Below are 22,379 nucleotides of genomic sequence, written 5' to 3'. Positions count from 1 at the left end.
TTTTATGCCTAAATCCACATTGGAAACCACTTGGCCTGCTCTGATCTGTACTATGGATTTATAATGGTTGAGGGTGAATGTTGTACATGAATTCATGTGGGTCTAGTCAGACCACCAAAAAAACATTAAAAGCTTTGATTTTCAGATGTACTGTAGTTACATTTCAGAAAAACTAAAAATTATGTACAAAGAATTACAAAAAAAAAAACTTTTATCCATTACTGATACCATGATTTTTTTCACTGTTCAATTAAGGCCAATGCCATGTTTTTATGCCCAACTCAATCTTTTCCTCTGTCAGCATTTGGTGCACCGGTGTCCTAGTTTGTATTACCGTCTAGGGAGGTATTTGCACCTTTGAAATGCAGGTCCCAAAATACCTTACTGGCTCTATATTAAACCTTGTTGATCCACCCTCTGTCACTCCTATTAGAGGTCTTCCGTTCTCTTCCAGCTTATATGGTCTCCGTTTTATCCCTGATTCAGTTATGGCAGGGAGAGGATAAAGATAATGCAACCAACTGTGTTGGTGTTTTAAAGTTCAGTGAGTTCAATGTCAGGTAATCCCACAGTATATAGTATAACTGGACTATCTTAGATAGCAACAGAATCTACATTACTAAATATCTCTAAAGTTTAAAAATAACATGTGTAAGGAATCTTAAAATTTTCTTTACCAAGTAAATAGCTGAGCAATTAGCTAAGCTCTACACACAGAGCGGATAAATGATACTTTGCTGATCTTTAAATCTGTCATAGTATCCGTGCCGCTTTGTCCCCCCACAATGTGTAATACAGTTGAACTCTGTAAAAATAACAAGCGAGGCATCGCAGGCATTCTCTGCCATCATAGTGATATCAAATGGGCATCTCAATTTAACAACATTTCAGAGCTAAAATTGGCCCAGGGGAGAGACTAACAGTGTGGTCCACATGTTTCACATTCAGGGAAACCAGAAGAGAGAAATGTTGTAATCCATGCTTACAAATTATAATGAGTCAAAAGCGATTCAGTGTTGTGTCAGTTTCATAAGTAAACATGTTTAATATTCTCCTTGAACTTGTCTGACTAGTCCTCCAGTCCAAAACACTGTACTCCAGCTAATTGCATGATTAATATCTATGATGTACAGCAATATGGTCAATATGTTGATATGGACACGTTGTGAAATTGTTACTCTCTAGACTATTTAGGAAAAGTGTTGAAAATGTTTGGCAAAATGTCTAAGTAGTTTCACTGTTTCCTTTGGAAGGGAAGATGGCTCGTATGACCCTATCAGCAGTAATTAAGAGCTTTATGTGGACATGAAATTGGACTTGACTGTAGCTGCTATAGTGTAGTGTATTTCCTGTCCTTGCCAAGTGACATCATTCCCATTTGTTACTGGGAGAAAGGGTAAAATCCAGCTCTAAAGCTCACACAGTGTGTTTCTGTAGCTTTGAAAAAGGAAAAGACTCCCACAAACTAAAGATTATACAACCTAAATTGTCTTTTCACAGCATAACACATTGTAGGCATCTACGTGATGCATATATATCTCCTGTGACATACTGCAATAAATGAGAGTATTGAGGTTCACTGTCTTTCTCAAGGAAACTTCAGCAGGGCACTCAGGTATTGATGCTCATTGGATGTTAAATAATCAAATGCATTATCCTTAAATTTATTCAACCAAGTTGCATCACCATAAATACAGAACTGATATTTGGTATCTAGGTGCTGCTATATTTCCACAACCATACACCAAGATCAGCACAACAAGGACTGGGGAGTGGCGATAAATTTCCCCTCAAAGCCACATTATATACAGACACAAGCCATTATGTGACATGTATTTTGTATACTGTAGGCTGCAAGCGGCTACTTTCCTACTGGGCATGCAGACCACAAAGGGAATACACCAGCTTGTGAAATGAGTATATCCTCTAACAACTCACTGTGCAGCAACAGATATAAAAATCATCATCATAAAACGAATGGCTTCAGTTGAGAATGTGCTCTTATTAAATGTGACAGATGCAGATAAGCAACAGAAAACCATCAGTAAAACGTTACGGTTGTAAAGTGTAGGAGAAGCATATAGGCTGCAGTGCAGGAGCTCAGCAGGATCGCAAAATTATGACACACAGTGAAGCAAGCTGTCACCTCAAAACATTGCATTAACCTGGAATATGTGCATGAACTAAGTGTGTGGAGAAAATGACCCATTATGTAGGACAAAACCATGTTGTGTTTACCATGAAGCCTTCAGAAACAGTTATGTTTACCTTCCAACAGCTAACATTCAGTGATGTGCTCTACTACAGACCTTATAGGGAGACCACAGAAAACATGCCAAAACAACAGAAGCCATGGGAGAAAAACACCAGTCCATAACACTCAAAACACCTGAGCCGTGAGTATTCATGTTTCACCACTACAGAAAGAAAGCGTCATATCTGACTAAGCCAAACAGCAACCAAAAACAACAACAAAAAACACTGTTCACAAAAAAAATCTGCAGGGAAGCAACAGGACACCCAGCAGCATCAGCAGCGTCATGGGTCATTAATATAGCCAAGCAAGAAGCACAGAAACAGAGGCAAGACATCATTTAAGCTAAGCATGTTAGCAAAGGCAGCACAGTACCTTACCTTGGTAAAGTTACTGCGACGGTCCCTTGCAGACACAGCCAGAGGAAATCAGCTTCCGGCTTGAAACGGCGTCGGATAAACGAAGCTTTTGAAATCAGCAGGAGCAGCAGGCAGGACGGGATCATTTTGGTAGGTTAAGCTGCTACACTGAGTAAGCTAGCAAATGAGGCTTCGACTGTTAGCATGTCAGCTTATTAATAAAATGCTACACTAGCAGCAGTGTGAGCTGCTGTGGCGGTGGCAACAAGTGATTCCAAACGTGTTGTTAACAAAAAAGAAGAAAAAGCAGTGCGGTAGTTGGCTAATAGAACTAAACAGCGGACAGGACACCGACCGAGGCACCGACCGACCGTTTAAATAGCCCGCCCTATCACAAAGGGTGCGTTAGATTGGCGTACCCGCCTGTAGAATATGTCACGTGACTATGTAGCCTGTTAGTTTGCCTGACTCGATTTCACTCCAGTTGTGATTTGGCCTTATGAATAGAGTCACCTGACATTAAGTTTGTTTGTTAGCTTTATGAGACTTTTCTAACATCTTACACTCAAGAATTATGATTATCTCGAGTTTTAGTCTGTGAGATATGATAGACTGTTAATATGTAAATACGAAAAAATGGCCACGGTTTCATTGTCCAGTCATTGAAGTCCGATGTTACCTGTTAGCTGTTCATTAACTCACTGGCTGTTCAGGAAATATATCCAACCACACCACTCAAAAAAATTAAAGAAACAGTTATAAATATTTTTTTTTTTTATTACCAAAACGGTATGGCCAAAAGGACCTGGTCGTATTTGTGCAATCTGATGCTGTATAAATTATGAAACATTAACACAGTTTGACCCCTAAGAAACACCCAAAAATGCACCAAAAACTGATTGAAAACATATACTAGCGCCAAGTCATTTGTAAGCAAAATGACATTTACTCACCACAAATATTCTCTAATAACTCGAGTGGCCCACTGCAGCGTCGAAACACTACTGATGTTGTTGTTGGGGTACGTCCTGCTATTATTCAGCTATGGTATTGTTAAGGCTGTGAACATTATCGAGAGGATGTTCTCTGCCCCTAACATGCTTGTATAGCGGTCCCAGACATGGTTGTTTATCTCATACTGTCTAATTTTCTCATATTAAAAACATATTTCCCACAGTTCATCCTTGGAAGGATCAATTTGTACACACTGAAACAGACAAATGAACACACATAACACACCTTCATGAGCAGTATGTTCTTTTGATTGGCGAGTAAGATTTTTATTTCAAGCTGTGTGTGACCTTCAGGGACCCACTTGGCAAAGATCCCAGGTTGCAAGAGTCCATTAATTCATTGCGCTGGCAAGCTTACTGGGCTGGCAGAAAGGTATTAGCACATAAAAACTCTTATTTAGTAGGACTGTCAGGGCTGCATCTTTCCACTGGAGATTTTGAGTATTTGTGTGGTACTTTATTTACCACCGATGCGGCTTTCCCACACAAGTACATGCCCCCAATCATCATTTTAGCATTTAGCATTTGATTTTTCTTACTAACTTCCTGACTCTAAATGCCTCTAACATCTCTTATCTGATCATGAGGTGATAAAAAGAAACTGTTCTGCTTCTGTATTCTTTCTTTTTTGCTCTGCTGTTACCCTGACTGTGATGCACTTCGCTACAGAGGTCAACAAGCAATTCATGTTTCAACATGCGCCGCGAAACCGCGCTCTGGCACGGAAAGCAAACACTTGAGCACCCGTCAACAGTCCTCGACAGCAATTTTCATTACTGCTGCTTGCCACTTTAAGCATGAGTGTATGGCGTATGATTATGGCACCGGTGGTTCGCTGGGAACATGCCACGTAAAAGCGTCTGCTGATGGTGGTGGAGTGGTGTAATCATAAAGATGGCCATGATGGCTCTTGGCTTTATATAGTCCCGAAGCAGCAGCAGCAGCAGGGTGGCAGAATGAGTCGTTTGTCCTTGAACAGGATAGTGGCTCCCTATCAATACAGGAGTGATTTTAAAAGATGAAAGGAAATGACATCAACCAGTATACTCCAGTACAGTTTGCTTTGGAGATTACCAGCTGTAATTGTTGTGGAGTTTTTGATCAGACAAAAATTTTCGTTACAGCCCCAATTTGTTTTGTCTAAATCTGCACATTCAGAAAATACCTGTTCAGTATTTCTAGAACAATATAACGGCAACAAAAACAAATACCACAGAAGGAAAATGGACTGAAAGAGTAATTTATTCTGAGTTTTGCTTTCAAACTCATCCAAGGGTAGTTACATCTGTTCAAACATTCTCCTGTCTTCAGCATGTGCTGTTACATTTCGGCTGCACACTTTAAAATGAGACATTTCAAGTGTCACAAATTTAAACAGACAAATATTACAGGCCAGAGTGAAACGTGAAACAGAGTCTTTGCAGCTTAGTTACTGAAAACATGCTGTAGTGACGCAAATTTTGTGCTGTTGTATCATAGCCAGCTTGTCATTTTCTACTTTTTCATAAGTAATTGTTCCTCTTGCTGCTCTATCTGATCGTTCGGTTTTGAATTCAAATGTTTGAAGGCATCTGTTTATCAAATTTGATCTGTCAAAGTTAAACAGAGTTGTTGCTGAACTTGAGACATATTAGAGGTGCGGTAAATACCAAATTGGTGTTTTACAATTGTGATGTACTAAAAGGCACTTTGTCACTTTGTTTACATGTGGAGTGGAGTTGTCAGTATAATGTCACTTAAAGTACATCATGGGGTATGAATTCAAAATTGCTGCACCAATAATGTAATAACTGTGTGGTAAATGTGTAGTAAACATGTCTGCCTTAAGTGGTTTAAAATGTGATAAATATGTTAATGTAATAAAAGGTTGGGATGACGTGACATCATACTATCATCCTCTATCTCATCTGTAAATGTTTTCTTTTTTTAATAAACTTCAATCATCACATTTTTCATGATTATTAGAATGTACAATAAATTACATTTACAGGCTTTATTAGGATTTCGAACCAGGCACTGACAGGTCATTACATTATCAGCCAGTTTTTGCTTTATACTTCACAACAAGGTAACTCTGATGTCTCATCTTATGTTAAGCTCCCTTTCTGGCAAAATGAACAGACACAGTCAAAGGCAGAGTTTTTGCACATAGGAAGTAAAATAATTCTTACTTTGTACAGTATGTCTGTGCATGACTTTTAATTTTAACAATTTTTCTGTTTCTCTCAGGGCTCATAAGGGATAATGTCACTCTAATACAGTGTATTCAGAACTACTGTGATCCTGTGTATTACAGCTTTACTTACTTTGCCTGTGCCAGCTGATTCTCAGTAGCCGTGTTTTGAAGCTAACTTTTGAAATGTCACAAAAAAAGAGAAAATGCCAATTAGGTGTGCTTCCATTAACTGGGCTGAAGCGAATGAGCTCGGCTACACAGAGCAGTTTTGTCAGAAGTTAGCGGCACAGGCTATGTTACGCATGGCTGGAACAAACAGAGTAGAAGAAGTAGAGGTTGCGAGCCAATAAATCTCAAAGAAGAGCAGGTGTGGACCACTTAATTACAAATGCAACTATGGGGAAGGCATGACCCGCCCTACTCTGCCTCTGACTGGCTACTACTTGTTGCCTTCATTGGTTGGGTTTAGGCACAAGGAGTGTTAGAATATCACAGTAAGCCAATCAAAGACAGTGTTGGATTTGTATATCTGTGTGTGGAACAACGAGGTCCACACACAGATTTCACACACTGTTGCTACTACCAGCCATGTTTTTGCATGAAATTGCTTCTTCTTCTTCTCTTGGGGCGGAAACAGCTGATAAGTCATGTTAAATGTTCACTACGTCAGAACAGAAAAGGCGTTTCAATCTCCCGTAGACACAGACGTAAAAACTTGTTTGTGAAATTCAGTACGTTTTGTCGAATTTTGCTGTTCCCATCAAACTTTTTTACTGTGATTCTTCAATATACGCGTAAAAACACGGCTTGCATGACGACTGCCTCTTTCGTTTTTGTTTGCCGATGAGAGAAGTTGACCAACACCCTGACCTCTAACATTCTGTAGTGCAATCAGCACAAATGAGTAATGCCATGAGAGGCTTAACTGTGACCAGTGATGATCCATTTACATCTCAATGTTGCAAGGGCCGCGGTTGCCCCAGTGATATAGTGCTGAGGTGTCATGCCATGGTAACAACTGCTGAACTGCAGAGGCGTTGTATACACTGCAGGCACTTCGAGGCTGTAAATCACTGCTCTGTTTTTAGGAGGCCTTACAGACTTTTAAATCTGCCCCACTGGATGTCTGCAGGGCACGGAGGGTTGAGATAGGACACATAGGTTCCTATCCCAAATACCTGATGGGATTTTTTTGATGCATATAAATAATTTTGGAGGAAAAAATATTCTAGTCATCCATCACGTTCATGTTGTCTCTGTTTCCTGCTGTCAGACCACCATACTGGCTCAAACTCATCTCACTAGACAGCCAGAGGAGCATTAAAAACATGCAGTTTCAACTTTTTTCATGACTTGTTTTATTACTAAGATGGAACAGAGGAGCACCTCTGAAAAATTCCTAATTTGATTTGTGTTCAAAAAATCTGCAGCCAGGCTTTGTGGGATACTTAAAAAACTTTAAATTGCCTAGTGCTAGCATAATGACCAGCAAACGACCCTGTGAAATTGTTGCAAATGGTATTCACTAAATGTGGTCTTGGAAAAACTGCTGGAACAGTGTGGGAGAGCATCTTAAGAGTGGTATTGGCATGTTGATACAACCTCAGCTAACATAATCAGTAACAATGCAGCAAGTGGACAGTAATGCTGAAGACAGGAGAGCAAACACTTTTTGTCTGAGGGTTTGGAGTTGTATCGGTGCGTGTGTGTGTGTGTGTGTGTGTGTGTGTGTGTGCGTGTGTGTGTGTGAGATGGGGTCAGATTCGAGTCAGCTGGTGCCAAAAACTGGACGGCATGAAGCTTTCCATCTTGTCTGCAAAGAAACCCAGGGGTGCAAAGAGTGTGCTGAAGAACTGGAAGGAAGAAAAAGCAGAATAAGCCTTCAGTTGAATGTCAGTAAAACCTCCTCCCTCCCATTCTTAGATGATGTTTAAGCAAAACACTTCAATAAATCCACAACAGCGAAACAATGTGATAGAACTTTCACATTCTGGGGTAAAACATTTCGTCATTTACTACAACTGTGATTCAAAAGGGAAAATAAACTATTATTTTTGATTAAGAAAACTGAGGAGAAAGCACAAAATCCCAACCAGACACTGCACTCCATCTCATCCCTGTCAAACTGGTAACGTGCACTGGGAAAGAAGGAAACTGGAACAAATACTTCATTCCATCATAAACCTAAGTGTTTATAAGAGCATGCATCTGACTCCATAGCCTGTCGTCCTTTCTGGAAACAAGACAGGTGTGCCATTAGGAGGACTGATATTGCTTGATTTTTCAAAACCGATAAAACACAGGGTTTTTTTCTTCAGGTGACAGGGTGCAGTTTCGATGCAAAGCTTGTTCTGCTTCTGAGCTGCAGCAGGGCTGTTCGCAGCTGACCATATTTATACATGTAATCCAGAAGCTTCCTCGAGTACAGGGAAGAGAAAGCCAAAGCAGCATTATCCAAGTTTTATCATTTTTTTACATTTTGTTTGTAGAAACAGTGGTAACAGTTCAATATATTTATCATATCTAGAGATAAACTTTATATTATCTATGATTTACATGTCAACACACTTTTATACATCAAATCAATCATGTACATTCTTTTGGTTTCTCTTCTGTTTCTAGGTAATAAATGTATGAAAGGATCGGAAATAAACCTCATCTAGCTTTTTACTTTTGTGAGAAATTCTTTATCGACAAAATTAGCAAAAGGCAAATAATACTTCAAATCTGGATGATCATTATCCTTTAAAACTGACTTATGATGTATGAATTAACAAGAAGAGCAGACACTCACAGGATAATCATGAAAAATATACTGAATGTGCCTCTGTAGTAATATGATAACATTACCATCACAAATGATGTATATTTTTACATTATTTGCATATCTCTGTCCATTATAACACATTGTTTCCCTGTACAAATGGTCACCTGTGACAATAGCAAGTATGCAACTGCATGAGCCAATAGGATAACTCAATGGCGTGGCATTCACACCAATCAATTACCAGGGAAGGCAATGAATGGATCTACTATGCAACCATTGCACTTCCTATTTCCTGGTTTAAACTGTTCGATTATAAACAAGTAAACTAAATGTATCTTAGCGTCATATTTTGATCATATTTTTATTTTCTGCTAACAATGTGTAATTATCTAATAAATCTGACAAACTCTCCTCATACTTTGAACCTAGCAGGAGCAACTCCACCACTTCTTTTTATGATTACCAGCAGGGCTTACATCCACTTAGATCTGAGATTAAGATCTAGGACAAACAGTATATTGGGTATGTGTATAATAGAGCATTTCAAATGCACATGATAGTGATTTAAGTAAGCTGGTACCAGTTAAATGTCCTCTAAAATATTCCAATATGGTTTCTCTCTGAAACTACTTGAGGTGTGCTTGATACACTTGACACTTTAATAGTCTCATAAGTGGACATATCAGCCTGGCCAGACAAGTGCAAATCAAGTACTCCTCTAATCCCATTTAATATATGAAACATATTCAGCTACTACGCTAGACATGTCTGGTAGCCATAAATAAAAAGACAGGCAGGCTGCCACCACCACCATGGTCTTGCCTTGCTTGGATCTTCTGTTCAGAGCAGCAGATTCAGAGAAATCTGTTTTTCCTCAGAAGGCCGCGAGGACCTCTGTGTTCCTCCCTCAAAGGTTTTCATGCACTCCGTCTGAACATTACACAAACCAGGCTCGGGGGCTGCTGTAAAAATCCTATCTGCACTCAATCTTTCCCATAACAAAAGGACGAGCACTAGATGTTCTCTGTGGCCTTGTTTTTGCTACAAGTCTATATAACGACAGCCCTTAATAAACAGGGTGACCATAAACAAAGGATTAGCCAAAGTAAGGAGTTTAGCCAAACTGGCTAAAACAGATAACACGTCTTTAATAAATAAACAGTCAGAGGAAGTCATGCACGCATTTAAAGTTTCTAAATCCATAAGGCTGGAAGCTACACTGTTATGTTTGCTATGGTGATAAGTGCCGTTATTCAGCTGTGGTCGCTGATATCTTAGGTTGAACCGCAGCTTGTTTTGGCGGGAAACACAGACTTTACAGGCCTACGACTCCCATGAGCCTCCAGTGTTACTGTCAGTGATGGAAGGCAGCAAATACCACAGGGGTTAAAAGGTTCAGGTTACAAACAACACAGATAGAAAAAAGACCCAATCAGAGATTAACCGAAGACGTAACCGGTCAGCCAACTTACACACAAGTCTCAGTAAAGCTTGCGTGAAGACATAATCAACATCTAAATTTTAATTTTTTTGAGATGATACTGAGATGTGTAGTTTTAAGTACTTACTGCTTTGGCAAAGACACCCATGAGCTCGGGGAACTGATGTGTGAGCATGGCCAGCATGGCAGTGAAAGAGCAAAGGCCTGCTGTGAAGAGGATGAAGAAGGGAAGCTCTTTCTTTGGGTACACAGACACCTCGTGGAATGCTGCAGCGACAGCCAGAAAAACGAGAGCAGGTCATTACCAGTGCAGATAAAGAAGACAAAACACGAGGGTCTAAATAGAGAGAGGATGATTAATTACACAAACAAACTGGGAGCAATTGAGTAGAATCATGGAGTGCACGCAGGCTTTGGCTACTGTACTTACAGGGCAGTAGTTCCCTATCTGCTGTTTCTGTGCATCCTGGGTAGGGGTAAAACAGGTGACCCTTCTCCAGTGGGTAGGGAATTATCCGGAAGGCTGTAATGATAGATGAAGGCGCAAAGGGGATGTTGAAGTAAGATGAATAGCACACCAAATGTGACTTAACAGTACAGTGAAAAATGATTTTAAACAACATCACTGGTATTTTAAACTATGGCTAGAAGACACTGTTTAAAACAGCTGACACAATTTTCAGTAAATCGTTTAAGTAGCAGAATATTATACAGACCGACAAGATGCTAACATCCTAACAAAGTGTAACAATAACAGTCTTCCTGTGCTTCGTGTGAGCAATGATCTCATGCCTGTATCGTAACAAGTAGAGTATTTCTGTGGGTGTCTTGTGCATACAAGACTTATGACACACAATATAAAAATGGAGAGTTGCATAGAGGGAAGAAATGTTGGGTCTGTGATGGCTCGGCTCTTCAGAACTGGAATCATAACAAATCCTTTACATTAAATAAGAAAAGAAGAAGAAGTGATAGGGATACATACTGCCCTCCCAGGTGCAGTGTAGTAGGTTTAAGGCTCCCTCTGCCCTCTTCCAGTGCTGCAGGTGGAAGAAAGCATATGCCACTGCCTCGCTGTCACCCCTCTTCAGGATGTGCTCTGGAGGCAGGATCAAGCTCTTCATCTCCAGTAAGTACTGCACACAGGAAGAGGAAGGAATGCAAGAGCTCTGGTAAGTATATGCCACAGTACCTTGTGTGTCTAGTCTAGATTCAACTGTTTTAACACGACTAAATCTGCTTGCTCTCCATTTAGTGACCGTCCTTTGAATGCCTGCACAGCAGTCATTAACAGCGGGATCAAATATATTTTTTTGTGAAATATACTGTTTGGTATAGTTCTACAGTACTGTATATGGTTGAGTCCCAGTGGCTCTTGCCAACCCTCCCTCATTAATATCGTAGCCATTGTCAGGCGCTCAGGCCAATTAAAGTCACAATTCCAGCATATAAGCAAATGCAAAATTGTTGGTGAAAAACCTCAGCTAGCTGAGACACTGATGGGCTTAAGATTAATACCACATCACTGCACTGTCCATCGTTTGCACTCATTTGTTCCATGTCTTTCTACTTGTTCCCCCAACAGTTAGCAATGAAAAGACGCCCAATGTTTTTTCTCAACCAATCCACAACTATAATACCAGTGATTTACATTATTACGTTGAGCAGGCGGTAAGGAAGAGGCAACCATAAGCTTGAATTCTGCTGATGTAGGTTTTTTTTTTTTAAATCTGCCCCCTTGTGGTCAAAAATCAATTCATGCAGCTTTAACACTTTCATTCATATCTTCCACTTGTTTCTCAGGCAGCTCTTCACTTACACTATTCAATTGTGCGAAAAATTGTGCAATTCCCCCTGACGAACTCCCTGCAGACTGAAAACATATTTTCTTCATGTGAGGTATTTGTTGACAGCCTTATTTTGCAATTGTTCAAGGTGGGTGGGAAATGCTTTCCAAAGCTGTCCGAGTGTGTGTTATTGTTACAGTACAGTACAGTCATTCCATGAATGTGTAACATCCCCCGCTCACCCCTCCTCTCGTTCCCTACTGTGTAAGTTTGTCCCAGTGAGTCAGTTGGTTCACTGTGCTGACAAAGGCCCACATCCCAGAGTTACAACCTCTAGAACAGGTACGCTGTCTGAAATAACAGGGAATGAGCATCTCAAAATAACAACATGAGTACATTGTGTGCTGCTTTTCTGCAATACACTGTATATTTTTATTAAGCTCAATCCATAGATAAGTCGTTAAGGTGTATATTCACTGTGATGAACCTGACACTCTATGTTCTTTATGTCTGTGGTGCACAGTGTGGCATGGGTCTGTGTTAAACAAAACCCATGTGCGGGACTGGGGCCCCCTGGGCTGGATTCCCAGGCAGCCAGCTTCACAGCGCTCTGGATCTCAGACTGACACTTTGGGAAGGTTACCCCACAGCTAATCCTGTCTAATCCCTTCCATGGTCACAGGCTCAGCCAGCCAGCCATCCATCCATCCATCTAACCAGCAAGACCATGCTGCTTCACCCATCTCCCCCTGCCTTTTTACGCTCTTTCTCCACTCTCGCCCTCATGATCACAGCCTGCCCAGGCTCTTCGACCTGGGTCATCCCCGTCTTTTGCCAATCCTCACTCATGCTCCTCTAGCTTTCAAGATATGAGCCAGGGTCAGACTGGTTACCTGCCTCACTTATTTACAATGTTGGGCTGTCGGTCGTTCATTCACACCACTTAAAAGACTGAAATAGCAGTTATTAGGTGGACTGAAATTAAATCTGGCACAGACATTCATGGTCTCCTCAGGATAAACTGCAAAAACTTTAATGATCCCTTTGACTTTTCCTGGAACGTCATCATAGTTCAGATTTTCAATTGGTCCAGTCCTTTGGTTTATGACCAAATACCTGCAAAACTAATGACAATGCAAAACTGTACTTTGTGTTTGGTGCTATTTAGCTAATTTTTGCATGCTAACATGCTAAACTCTGATGGTGAACATGGTAAACATTAAACCTGTTAATGGTCAGCATGTTAACCTTTAATGTGACCATTTTGCCATGATGACATGAACATTTACCTGCAAAACTATCAAACCGTCAGCCTCAGCTGTACTTTGTGTTTTGTGCTAGTAAGAAAATGTTAGCATGCTAAACAAGTTAAACTGCAATGCTGAAAACAAGCATTAGCACATTAGTATTTAGGGGTGGGACAAAATATTGACATGGGAATATAGAGTATTACTTCATCTAGGGATACGTTACCGATACACTGGCACCAAATATTGATATTTTTATTAAAACATGCAGGTGCTCTAAACAGATTCCAATGTCAATTTGACTTACCGCCCCTTATCAAGCCCTGTTAGCATTGTCATTCAGAGCATGTTAGCATGCTGATGTTAGCATTTAGCTCAAATCACCACACTGTGCCTGCACACAACCTCACAGGGCTGCTAGCATGGCTGTAGATACGTAGTCCTTTACTTCCCATCCCCTGCAATTACTCATCCTACTCTTCCTCTCACTTCCACTACCTCATACTGGTGCACACTCATGTTAACTGAATAATGATCAACAATTTTGCACATCAGGACAGTAAACCAATTTATCATCTACTGCTTCTGAGCCCTTTCATCCTCTACACTGTCCTCATTAAATATTTCTGTATATTATGCTCTGTGCTGACCATTTGCCAGGCGGCATGTTGTCTGTGCTCACTCGCCACCTTCTGAACCTCTCACCCTCACATCAAGCATGCAACCGCCCAACAGGTGTAAACCCTCCACTTCACTCAACCACTCTAGTAAACTGTCCTGTCTTCTAGCCTCTTTCCATTCTAACGTGCTCTGTAGTCATTACAAGGATCTGCAGCCAGAGGCAACCAGAAGCTGCTTGTTTGCCCTTCTCACTTATCCTGTCTGACTTACTTAAATCAGCTCTCTCTCTGCTCCAGCCAAGACAGCCGACTGTCCACCTTCATCCTCCTCACCATTTCGGCCTCCTTTCTTCTGAGCACAAACCTTTCACCATTCTCTGCACCCCCGGCACCCGGGCTGAGGCAGCCAGCCAGCTCGAGAGGAAACCTAACACTTGTCTGTTGTAGAGCACAACACAACTGCCATAACAGATAAAATAACATGCATTTTATTTAACACATGCATGGGGCCCAATCTTGGACGTCACGATTGATCAGTTTGATGTCTTTAGTATGTGATTTTGGTTAAACCTGGATATTTGACAGACAACAGTAAAAACTTGACAGTTTTACACATATTTCTACCTCTTTATTAGTCTGTTGTTCATAATGAATGCCCACTATATGTGGCACCCGTGTAGGTCTGGGTCCTTTTGTGTTGTAAGATTAAGATTAACCATTTAGAGAGGCTGGCTGCTCAGCTGTCCTTCCTCGCATGCCATGGCATTAGACCTGGTGACACCTCAGTCCTCTGTGCTGGCCCACCCCCCACCCCATTCTTCAGTCTGCTTCTCCACTCCCCGTCACCTCTTTGATGAAGGGATTGAGTTTCATGTGTTCTCCTTTTATCCCTGGGTAGTCATAAGCCCAGAGCATAACTCATAAGCTGCCTTCTGATTCTAATCTGCAGCACTCTGCTGCTCACAATGGGACATACAGGCAACAATGACATCAGCCTTGTAGTTGCTCTATAAGGGTCAGACAAACATGCCGTGAAAGAACATTACGACAAACAGGTGTTGGGGTTATAAATGCAAACAAAGATTAAGAATTTCATACAGTCAGTAAACACGGCTACTAGCTACTCCAGCCTCTACTGAGAGACTGGACAGTGGCAGAAAACTCACAGCCTGTATTCCCACCCCCTTTTCCTTGACTGCATCAAACCTCATCCATCTTAATTCAGAACAAACCCAGGGCTGCTTCTCTGTCTCAATTTACAAACCAAAAAGCCAATTTCAGATGTAAACTAAGCAAAGGTCCGCATTTTTGAGCCTCCATAGGCGATGCAGATGTGACCATGTCAACCAGAATGGGGTGAGATGAGAAATTGCCTACCAAAGTGGAGCAAACTAGCAAGGCAGATGGGATCAGGTCACCCAGACTGCTTCAAATGAAATGTGTATGGACCAAAGTGGTAGTGTAAACGCATGGCAGAGTCAGATAGCAGGAACACTTGATCAGCTATCCAAGCATCAGGCAAACTGTCAGTTTCTTAACCACTGGCTGGTAGAGAAGCTGATTAGAATGGACAGACAGATGGAGAAAGGAGTGGAGGAGGAGGAGAAAGGGGAGGAGGAGGACAAATAGAGAAGGACAAGAAGACGAGGAGAGGAAAATAAAAGTGTGCAAAGGGGAGGAGGTAAATAGAGGCAAGATGTAGAGCTGTTTTAGGAAAGGGAAGGGGGTCATGTGGTAGGCGGGCAGCACTGAAACAGACTGAAGCATGTGTGGATGTGGATTTAATGTGTGAGTGTGTGTGTGTGTGTGTGTGTGTAGCTTTTTTGAGCAGTTTGAATTAGCTCATGTGATGTAGCCTAGCATGATATTAATATATAATCTCAAAACACACACACACACACACACACACACACACACACACACACACACACTTCATGCTTGACCCAACATTGTTCTTGGTCCACTGGGTTGTTGATGGTTTTTTTTTCCAACCTTTAATCGATGTTAAAAAAATGTCCTGTTCACACTCACACAAACACACATTCACACCTGGAAGGTACCCAGCACAACCCCAGTCTGATCTGTTGAGCAGTTCAGCTGGGGATATCTGGGGTCAAAGGTCTTGCTCAAAGGCACCTTTGAGTGCTGGTAATGAGGGAGGAGAAAATAAGTTCACTTTTTCCAAACTCAGACATATCCCTCTGGTCCTGGGGCCCAACTGGCTACCATCCTGACACACGACAATTTCTCTACGCTTTGGGCCACCACAGCTGACTGGCACGCTGATGATGGTTGAGAAATTTAGAAAAACCACAAACACAAAGATTTGCCAAAGCTGCTCTCCACTGCTTATTCCAGTTCAGTGCAACACTGGTATCTGGTACAGCTTCTCTATAGCAACGCAAACACACACAAGTTTGTTATTGAGTCCCCTTTGATGCATCTCCCGCCACCTTAAACAGGTAAGTGTTTATTCATTAATATCTTGCTTAATTATTATTTCTTTTTCCTTGTACTGTATATGAGGATATAAATTGAAATGATAGGGGACCCAGTGTTTCCCTTTGAAAATGTCAATACGCTTGTTAACACTCAATCAGATAATGCTGAAGAAGAAGAACAGCGGGAAGAAGAAGGGGAAACATTTTCAAAAACATGCACAAGTTTCTACACTATTTAGAAACCTTGACTTAAGTCTACACCAGAGGACAAAACTTCTGGGCAAAAGCCCTTTGTAGATCTTACTTTAAGGGGCAACAGGCCAGCCCGTGTCTAAAAAGGCTACAGTCACAGGTGTACTCATCATTCAGACATGCCAGACAACACAAAGCAACAACCCCCTCCTTCCCCACAGTCAAATGCTGAAAGATGAGTCCCCCCAAATAATCCTCTCTGAAAGGTGTGCTACAAATTTCACAATGTCATTTAGCTATTCATCTAAACTCACAGAAGTCATTTTGATAAAGCTGGCAGCGATGGCCGACATCAGCCTCTCTTGTTGGACTCAAACAGGGGATGAGAAGGGATGAGGGAACATGAGAGGATAAGAAACGGGATGAGGGTACGTGATGAGAGGAGAGAGGATGGCCGCCTCTGGGCACAGTGGGGAGGGAGCAGTTGGGAAGACATTGAAGATGAGGGCCCTCACTTTAAAATCAAAGGCTGGATCAAAGTGCTGGCTGACGCTCCCCGTTCCACCCACACACACACCACCCACACACACTAACAGACACACACACACACACTGAGTCTCTTTCTCTCTCTCTCAGAAAAGGAGTGCATGAGATGAAACAACACCACACTACAAAGGCTAAACTGAGACAAAACTCTGCTGCAACTCGTTGTGTATGACTCTGTGTGCATGTGTGACATTTAATCCTGTGGGAACTGTGAAAGGCCAGAGAGATATCCAGTTGTAGTCCCATTTTCCCCCCTGGTTCAGCTGTATATAAAGCTGCTCTCTATTATGCAAAATCTGTCAAATACTTTCAGTTTTTCTTGGGACCCAAATGTGAAATTCAAACGACCAGCTGAAACACATAATGCCTGTCTGATTCTTAAATAACGCATCGTATTTGCCCTAATTGGGAACAGTAGGGCAATACGCCCATCAAATACACAACAGCCCCATTGATTTGATTAATAATAGATAAAACAATCATCAAAATCGCTGATCTTGAGAAACAACAAATACACATATAAAACCATGATTTAGGGTCTAAATCTGCCACTATAGGTGTGATAAAATGAATGAGGAGCTCCTGTATTAAGACCTATACTGACACCTGCTGGTAAGCCAGTATACAGCATGTTTGTTTTCTATTTTTAAGTTGCACCTCCTGTCACATAACTCATCTCTGATTGTCTGACTAATTGTTTACCTGCATGCTTTGCCTGTTTGTTCTGTGTGTCATGTGACAACTGCGTGATCAGACTGAGATGTGATAAGAAAAAAAAACTACCCAAAGAACAAGCAGCACAGCAGCTGCATGAATGTAAATATACAGTGCTGTAATGCACGAATCACATTAAGAGTGCAGAAATCAAACAGGATGCATGCAGCCCAGACAGTGACCACAGTCAACATAATCTGGACAATGTGACACAGGAACAAGATTTGAATTGTTCACTGTCAGTTTTATAAAATACCAATAATCACTAGCAAAAAAGTAAAAAAAGGTTTTCAGGATGACTAAAAAACTGACATTAGTGAGTGCGTGATCAGTGAGTTTTCATGGCCAACAACAACCATTACAGTCCACTGTAAGTGTCACTTTAACGACTGACCTTTGGCACATGTGGATTGAATTCAACGGCTCTGTGTATGGCCTCCACTGCGTTCATCTCTGCTGTGCTTAGCCCTCGTCGTGATGCAGCCTCTGGAGAGAACCTGAGACAAAAACACACCTCATATGGAACACTGCTCACAAAGTCATTAAATGCTGGTTGTTAGTGCAGCCATATAAAACAGGTGAAGTAAGACAGTGATGTTTAATGGTATGGAACGTACTTATCTGATACAGCCCGCGCTTTCAACAGCGCAGATGTGTAGCATATAGTGGCTGATTTTGGCAAGCTGATGTCTACAATGGCAGAAGAAATTGGGGTCATGTCACATAAGTTATGCATTTTTCAAGACTGACTCAATGGCACAGGGTTAATTTCTGTCCAAACACAGTATGAGTTCCGAAAAGTGACATTTTTATTGGGTCCAGTCTTACCATCATATTTGGCAAGGACTGCTTGGACATCAGCATATGCCTGAAGCTCTAGAAGTGCCTCCAAGAGGTTTTCATGTATATTTAACATTCCCAACAGTGGGAACTCCTTCATTAACTGTAAAGAGATAAAATACCATATATTAATATACTACTGTGCTGCCTCTCTTTTAAATACAGTGAACATGTTGCCTCAGCAGTTGCATGAGTAATTTGACACGACAGCGTTATGCATTATGATGGAAACTCACATCTCTCATCATTTTTACTGCTTCTTTAATCCGTCCCAGCTTGCGTGCACACATTGCCAGTCTGCGTTTAATGTATACCAGTAAGTTGATATCTTTTCCAGCTGTGGATGGCAAACAGAAAATAAGAGGCATTTAATGTATTCATGCGGAAAGAATTAAGACCTAAAGAGCAACTTCACACCACATTTTGTGGTCTTGTGTAGAAGAGAGGCATTGGTGGAATATTTTGCTTATGACTACATCCTTCAACACAGGTGGGTGTGGACAGATGTGGTCTGTTCTACTTATAGCCACACTTGACGTGTGATGTGGAGTTGCACAATAGAGTGTTCTCGAGTGCTGCACTGCACAGGGTGCAGCAAAGTATGTCGCACAAGCAGGATTCGAAGTGGGTGCAGTTACTCATTAGGTAGTTAGCTACTGTCCTGCTGTAACTAAGGTATGTTCAAATGTTTTCTTACCGATACTTAATGCTTTTTTGAAGAGGCGTTCAGCTTCTGTGATAGTTGTGGCTTCTTCCTCTGCTAGGAGCACATAGGCTGCAGCACATCTGCACAAACACACACAAATGTAAGATACAAAGGGACAGATTTCCAACAGCCCATACGTGCAATATTATATTTGTCTCTGTCGTACAAAAAGACAACAGTAATGTTTGCACATCAAAAACGCATGCAACCAAGGCAATCATTTGTGCACGAAAGTGCCCATAAAAAAGCCCACATTATATTAATGTATTTACACTCTTAACAGAGACAAGCACAAGCACAATCACAGAAACTTACTTTGAATGTTCCCATTCTAAATGCATTAGACAGTAGATATTATTTAGAAGATACAGTATTATGTTTGCAGTATTAGGGAGATAATATGTAACTGTATAAGAGCAGGACTCACTCGTGATTCATTTCTATGGCCTGGTAAGCTGCTCTGATCCTGGCTTGAGGATTTCTCTCTCTCCAGGCTTTCTGCATCACTGTAACGAGATGAACTCAAGCTTATTACACATTTTGCCTTACAGTCCTGACACGTTTCATTGTATGTGTCCAAGCCAAAAGCTCCACAACAAAAAACAAAAAGCACTTCAATCTGAATATTTACACGGAACCAGAGAACCAGACCTCTCTCAAGGAGATATGCTAGCAGTCGTTTGCTTGTGCGGCCATAAAAACAAAGAAATATAACATCTCTGTTTTCTGCTCTTTTCATTAAACTGGGGATTTTAATTTGTATACGATTAAAACTCACCAGCATCTTCTGGCCTTAACTGTGGAGTGTCTCCTGTGAAGAAGGTCTGATGGTCTTGAGCAGAGAGGTTCATATCATAGTACGTTAAGGGTTCCTTCCCTGTTACCCAGGTGTATCTGTAGAGTACAGTTTCACATTATGAAGCATTCATTTTAAGTACTATTAGATGCATTTCACAGGTCTAAATCTGAATTACACCTCTAATACCCACACATACCTGTTGTATTCTGCCCCTCTGAACAGATTCAAAGGGTTCCTCCAGACCTTACACTCTACCAAAGAAAGATATTGTTATTAATGTTAGTAGTAATATGAGTAGCATTAGTTTGTAGTTTTATTATATACCTATTTACCTGAAACACTGGGCCTAGGCTCTGCCTCTCCATTAACTGATGTGAACAGACCAGTCGAGGAGCTGCTCTCCACTCCACCCAGGAGAGGACGCAGGTGGCTCACTGACACTTGTTCAATGAACGAGGTCCCATATTTACGAAAATACCACCACTCAAATATCTGTGGTGAGAACACACATGGTGGCAGCACGCTTTACAAAAGTTATGTGATAAGACAATGAACACTCAAGTTATCCCCTAGTCGCACTGCTATCGGATCACTTGAAGAGTGATAATAATAAATGCATAACAGACAGATGAATGATTTAACTTATGCAATTTAAACTCCACTGCACAAACTGCCATAAAACCCAAAAGAAACAAGGCTCTGTCTCTGTAATTATGATGAACTTGAGAGTAAGATAGGCTGACATTATTGTTTGGTAATTCTTCTCTGTAAAACATCTGCCCATCTTGAACAGTACATGTCATGTCTGTGTATGCATAATGTGTCTTGCTAACCTGAATCTCAAAAGCCTTGCCAGGATGAGAGCATTCTTGTTTGTTTACTGCTCCGAATGATTCAGATTGATTCAATTTATATTCACCATACCAGAATTATTTTAGAAATCAGGAAGTTATTGTGTCTGCTAAGCGGCCTGCAAGTGAATCTAATTTTGCAAAGGCTGAATAACATGTATTCCATGGTGTGAGAAATAACGAAGGTGGTAACTCACAAGGATGAGTCCAGAGATGAGAGAGGAGGTTCCAGTGAGAGCCACATAAAATTTGGGGGTCAGTGTATTCAAAAACACTGAGGCTGAAGGAGGAAAAAATGAGACAGTAAATGAAGTGCGATCATGCAACCCCAACAGAACAGTGAAAAGTTCCTCTGTTCTGACCGTGCAGTTAAAAACAACCATGGCTGACCTGCCGGCAGAAAAACACCGGCTGTGGGTTCAGTACAGCAGGCGACATGCAGCCACACACAGTGGGTTATCTCGATTAAATGACGACCAAAGTAGCATACTTGATAACACAACAATAAACTACTGATTTTTGGCTACGTGCAGTACACACTACTGTTAGAAAATAATACAACCAGGAACAGGTAATAGATATTAAAAACTCGACGGACATCTAACCGGAAAGTCGCCTCTGTTTATGCTTGAATCAGTCAGACAATGAACTGTCAAACCAACAGCTCCCGCTTGCTGCCAGCTAAACCCGAAGGCTAACAATAGCTAGCTAGCAGCTGCATTAATTCACCTGAGGTAAGAGTTTCCTGCAGTTTCAGGGGGCTCCACAGGACGTATATCATGATCAGCACCATGCCGAACCAAATGAAGCACACGTAAGTCCATGACCAAGAGAGCCAAGACTTTAATTTCTCTGTAAATCCGAGAGATTGGGGATTACTACCAGCGGTGTCCTCCATGTTTGTCCGGATGCCTGTAAACAGAGGAGTCACGTGATCACGAAGTAAGAGGACTTTTATTTTGAAATATCAAAAATTCATTTCCGGGAAAAATATATTCATAGTTTGGTACGTGAATACTGTCGTTTACTCGTCATCTAAACTAAATGAATCTTATATCTGCCTTGAGAAACAGAAACATTTTTCCAAAAATTGACAAAAAAATTAAATATTACTAAACATATGAAACAAACAAACAAACGAAAAAATATGGTAATCTTTTGAATGAAACTACCACCACCCAGCATATAAAGTTTACCTCCGCCTCCACCAGATATGACATTAAAATACTTTTACTCCCGATACTTTATACCTTGCGTTTTACTTCTGCACCTCTACTTATGCAAAACTTTGGTAAGTAAGAGGTCTGAGTACCTCTTCCACAACTCCTTTTAATATTACGGCAAACATTATCCATCTAATGATTATCTGGATTGTTTATTATCATTTTTGGTTTAATCAAGTAATCTTTTTTTTTTAAATGCACATCACACTTTTCCAGAGCCAAGGAAATGAGACAATCAGAGAAGAGAGACAAATCCTCACATTTGAGAAGCTGGACACAACAATGTTTGGTATTTTTGTTCTATAACTAATCAACCAAGAATTAATTGATTCTTACATTTGTTGGCAATTAAGTTTGTCAATGCAGTGACGTTGCAGTAACTTTTACTAAGGCGACGGTAAAT

At 41.0% G+C, this 22,379-nt stretch overlaps 1 protein-coding gene across 1 annotated transcript; it reads right to left on the bottom strand.

Moving 5' to 3' along the window:
• Positions 1-4,738: 4,738 nt before the first annotated feature.
• st7l (suppression of tumorigenicity 7 like) lies at positions 4,739-21,652 on the bottom strand. The gene is made up of 15 exons (XM_041944850.1): positions 21,483-21,652; positions 20,951-21,033; positions 20,235-20,394; positions 20,099-20,153; positions 19,882-19,997; positions 19,531-19,609; positions 19,095-19,183; positions 18,634-18,734; positions 18,386-18,500; positions 18,175-18,247; positions 17,952-18,054; positions 10,996-11,146; positions 10,441-10,533; positions 10,138-10,277; positions 4,739-7,655 (listed from the first exon to the last, which is right to left on the bottom strand). The coding sequence occupies exons 1-15, from the start codon at positions 21,649-21,651 to the stop codon at positions 7,560-7,562; spliced, it is 1,623 nt and encodes a 540-aa protein (XP_041800784.1). The 5' UTR covers position 21,652; the 3' UTR covers positions 4,739-7,559.
• Between the last annotated feature and the right edge of the window lie 727 nt (positions 21,653-22,379).

Source organism: Chelmon rostratus, chromosome 2 (genome assembly GCF_017976325.1).
Source record: "Chelmon rostratus isolate fCheRos1 chromosome 2, fCheRos1.pri, whole genome shotgun sequence".
NCBI classification, from domain to species: Eukaryota; Metazoa; Chordata; class Actinopteri; order Chaetodontiformes; family Chaetodontidae; genus Chelmon; species Chelmon rostratus.
The sequence above is the reverse complement of the archived record's forward strand: the minus strand, read 5'-3'. Positions and strand labels throughout refer to the sequence as shown.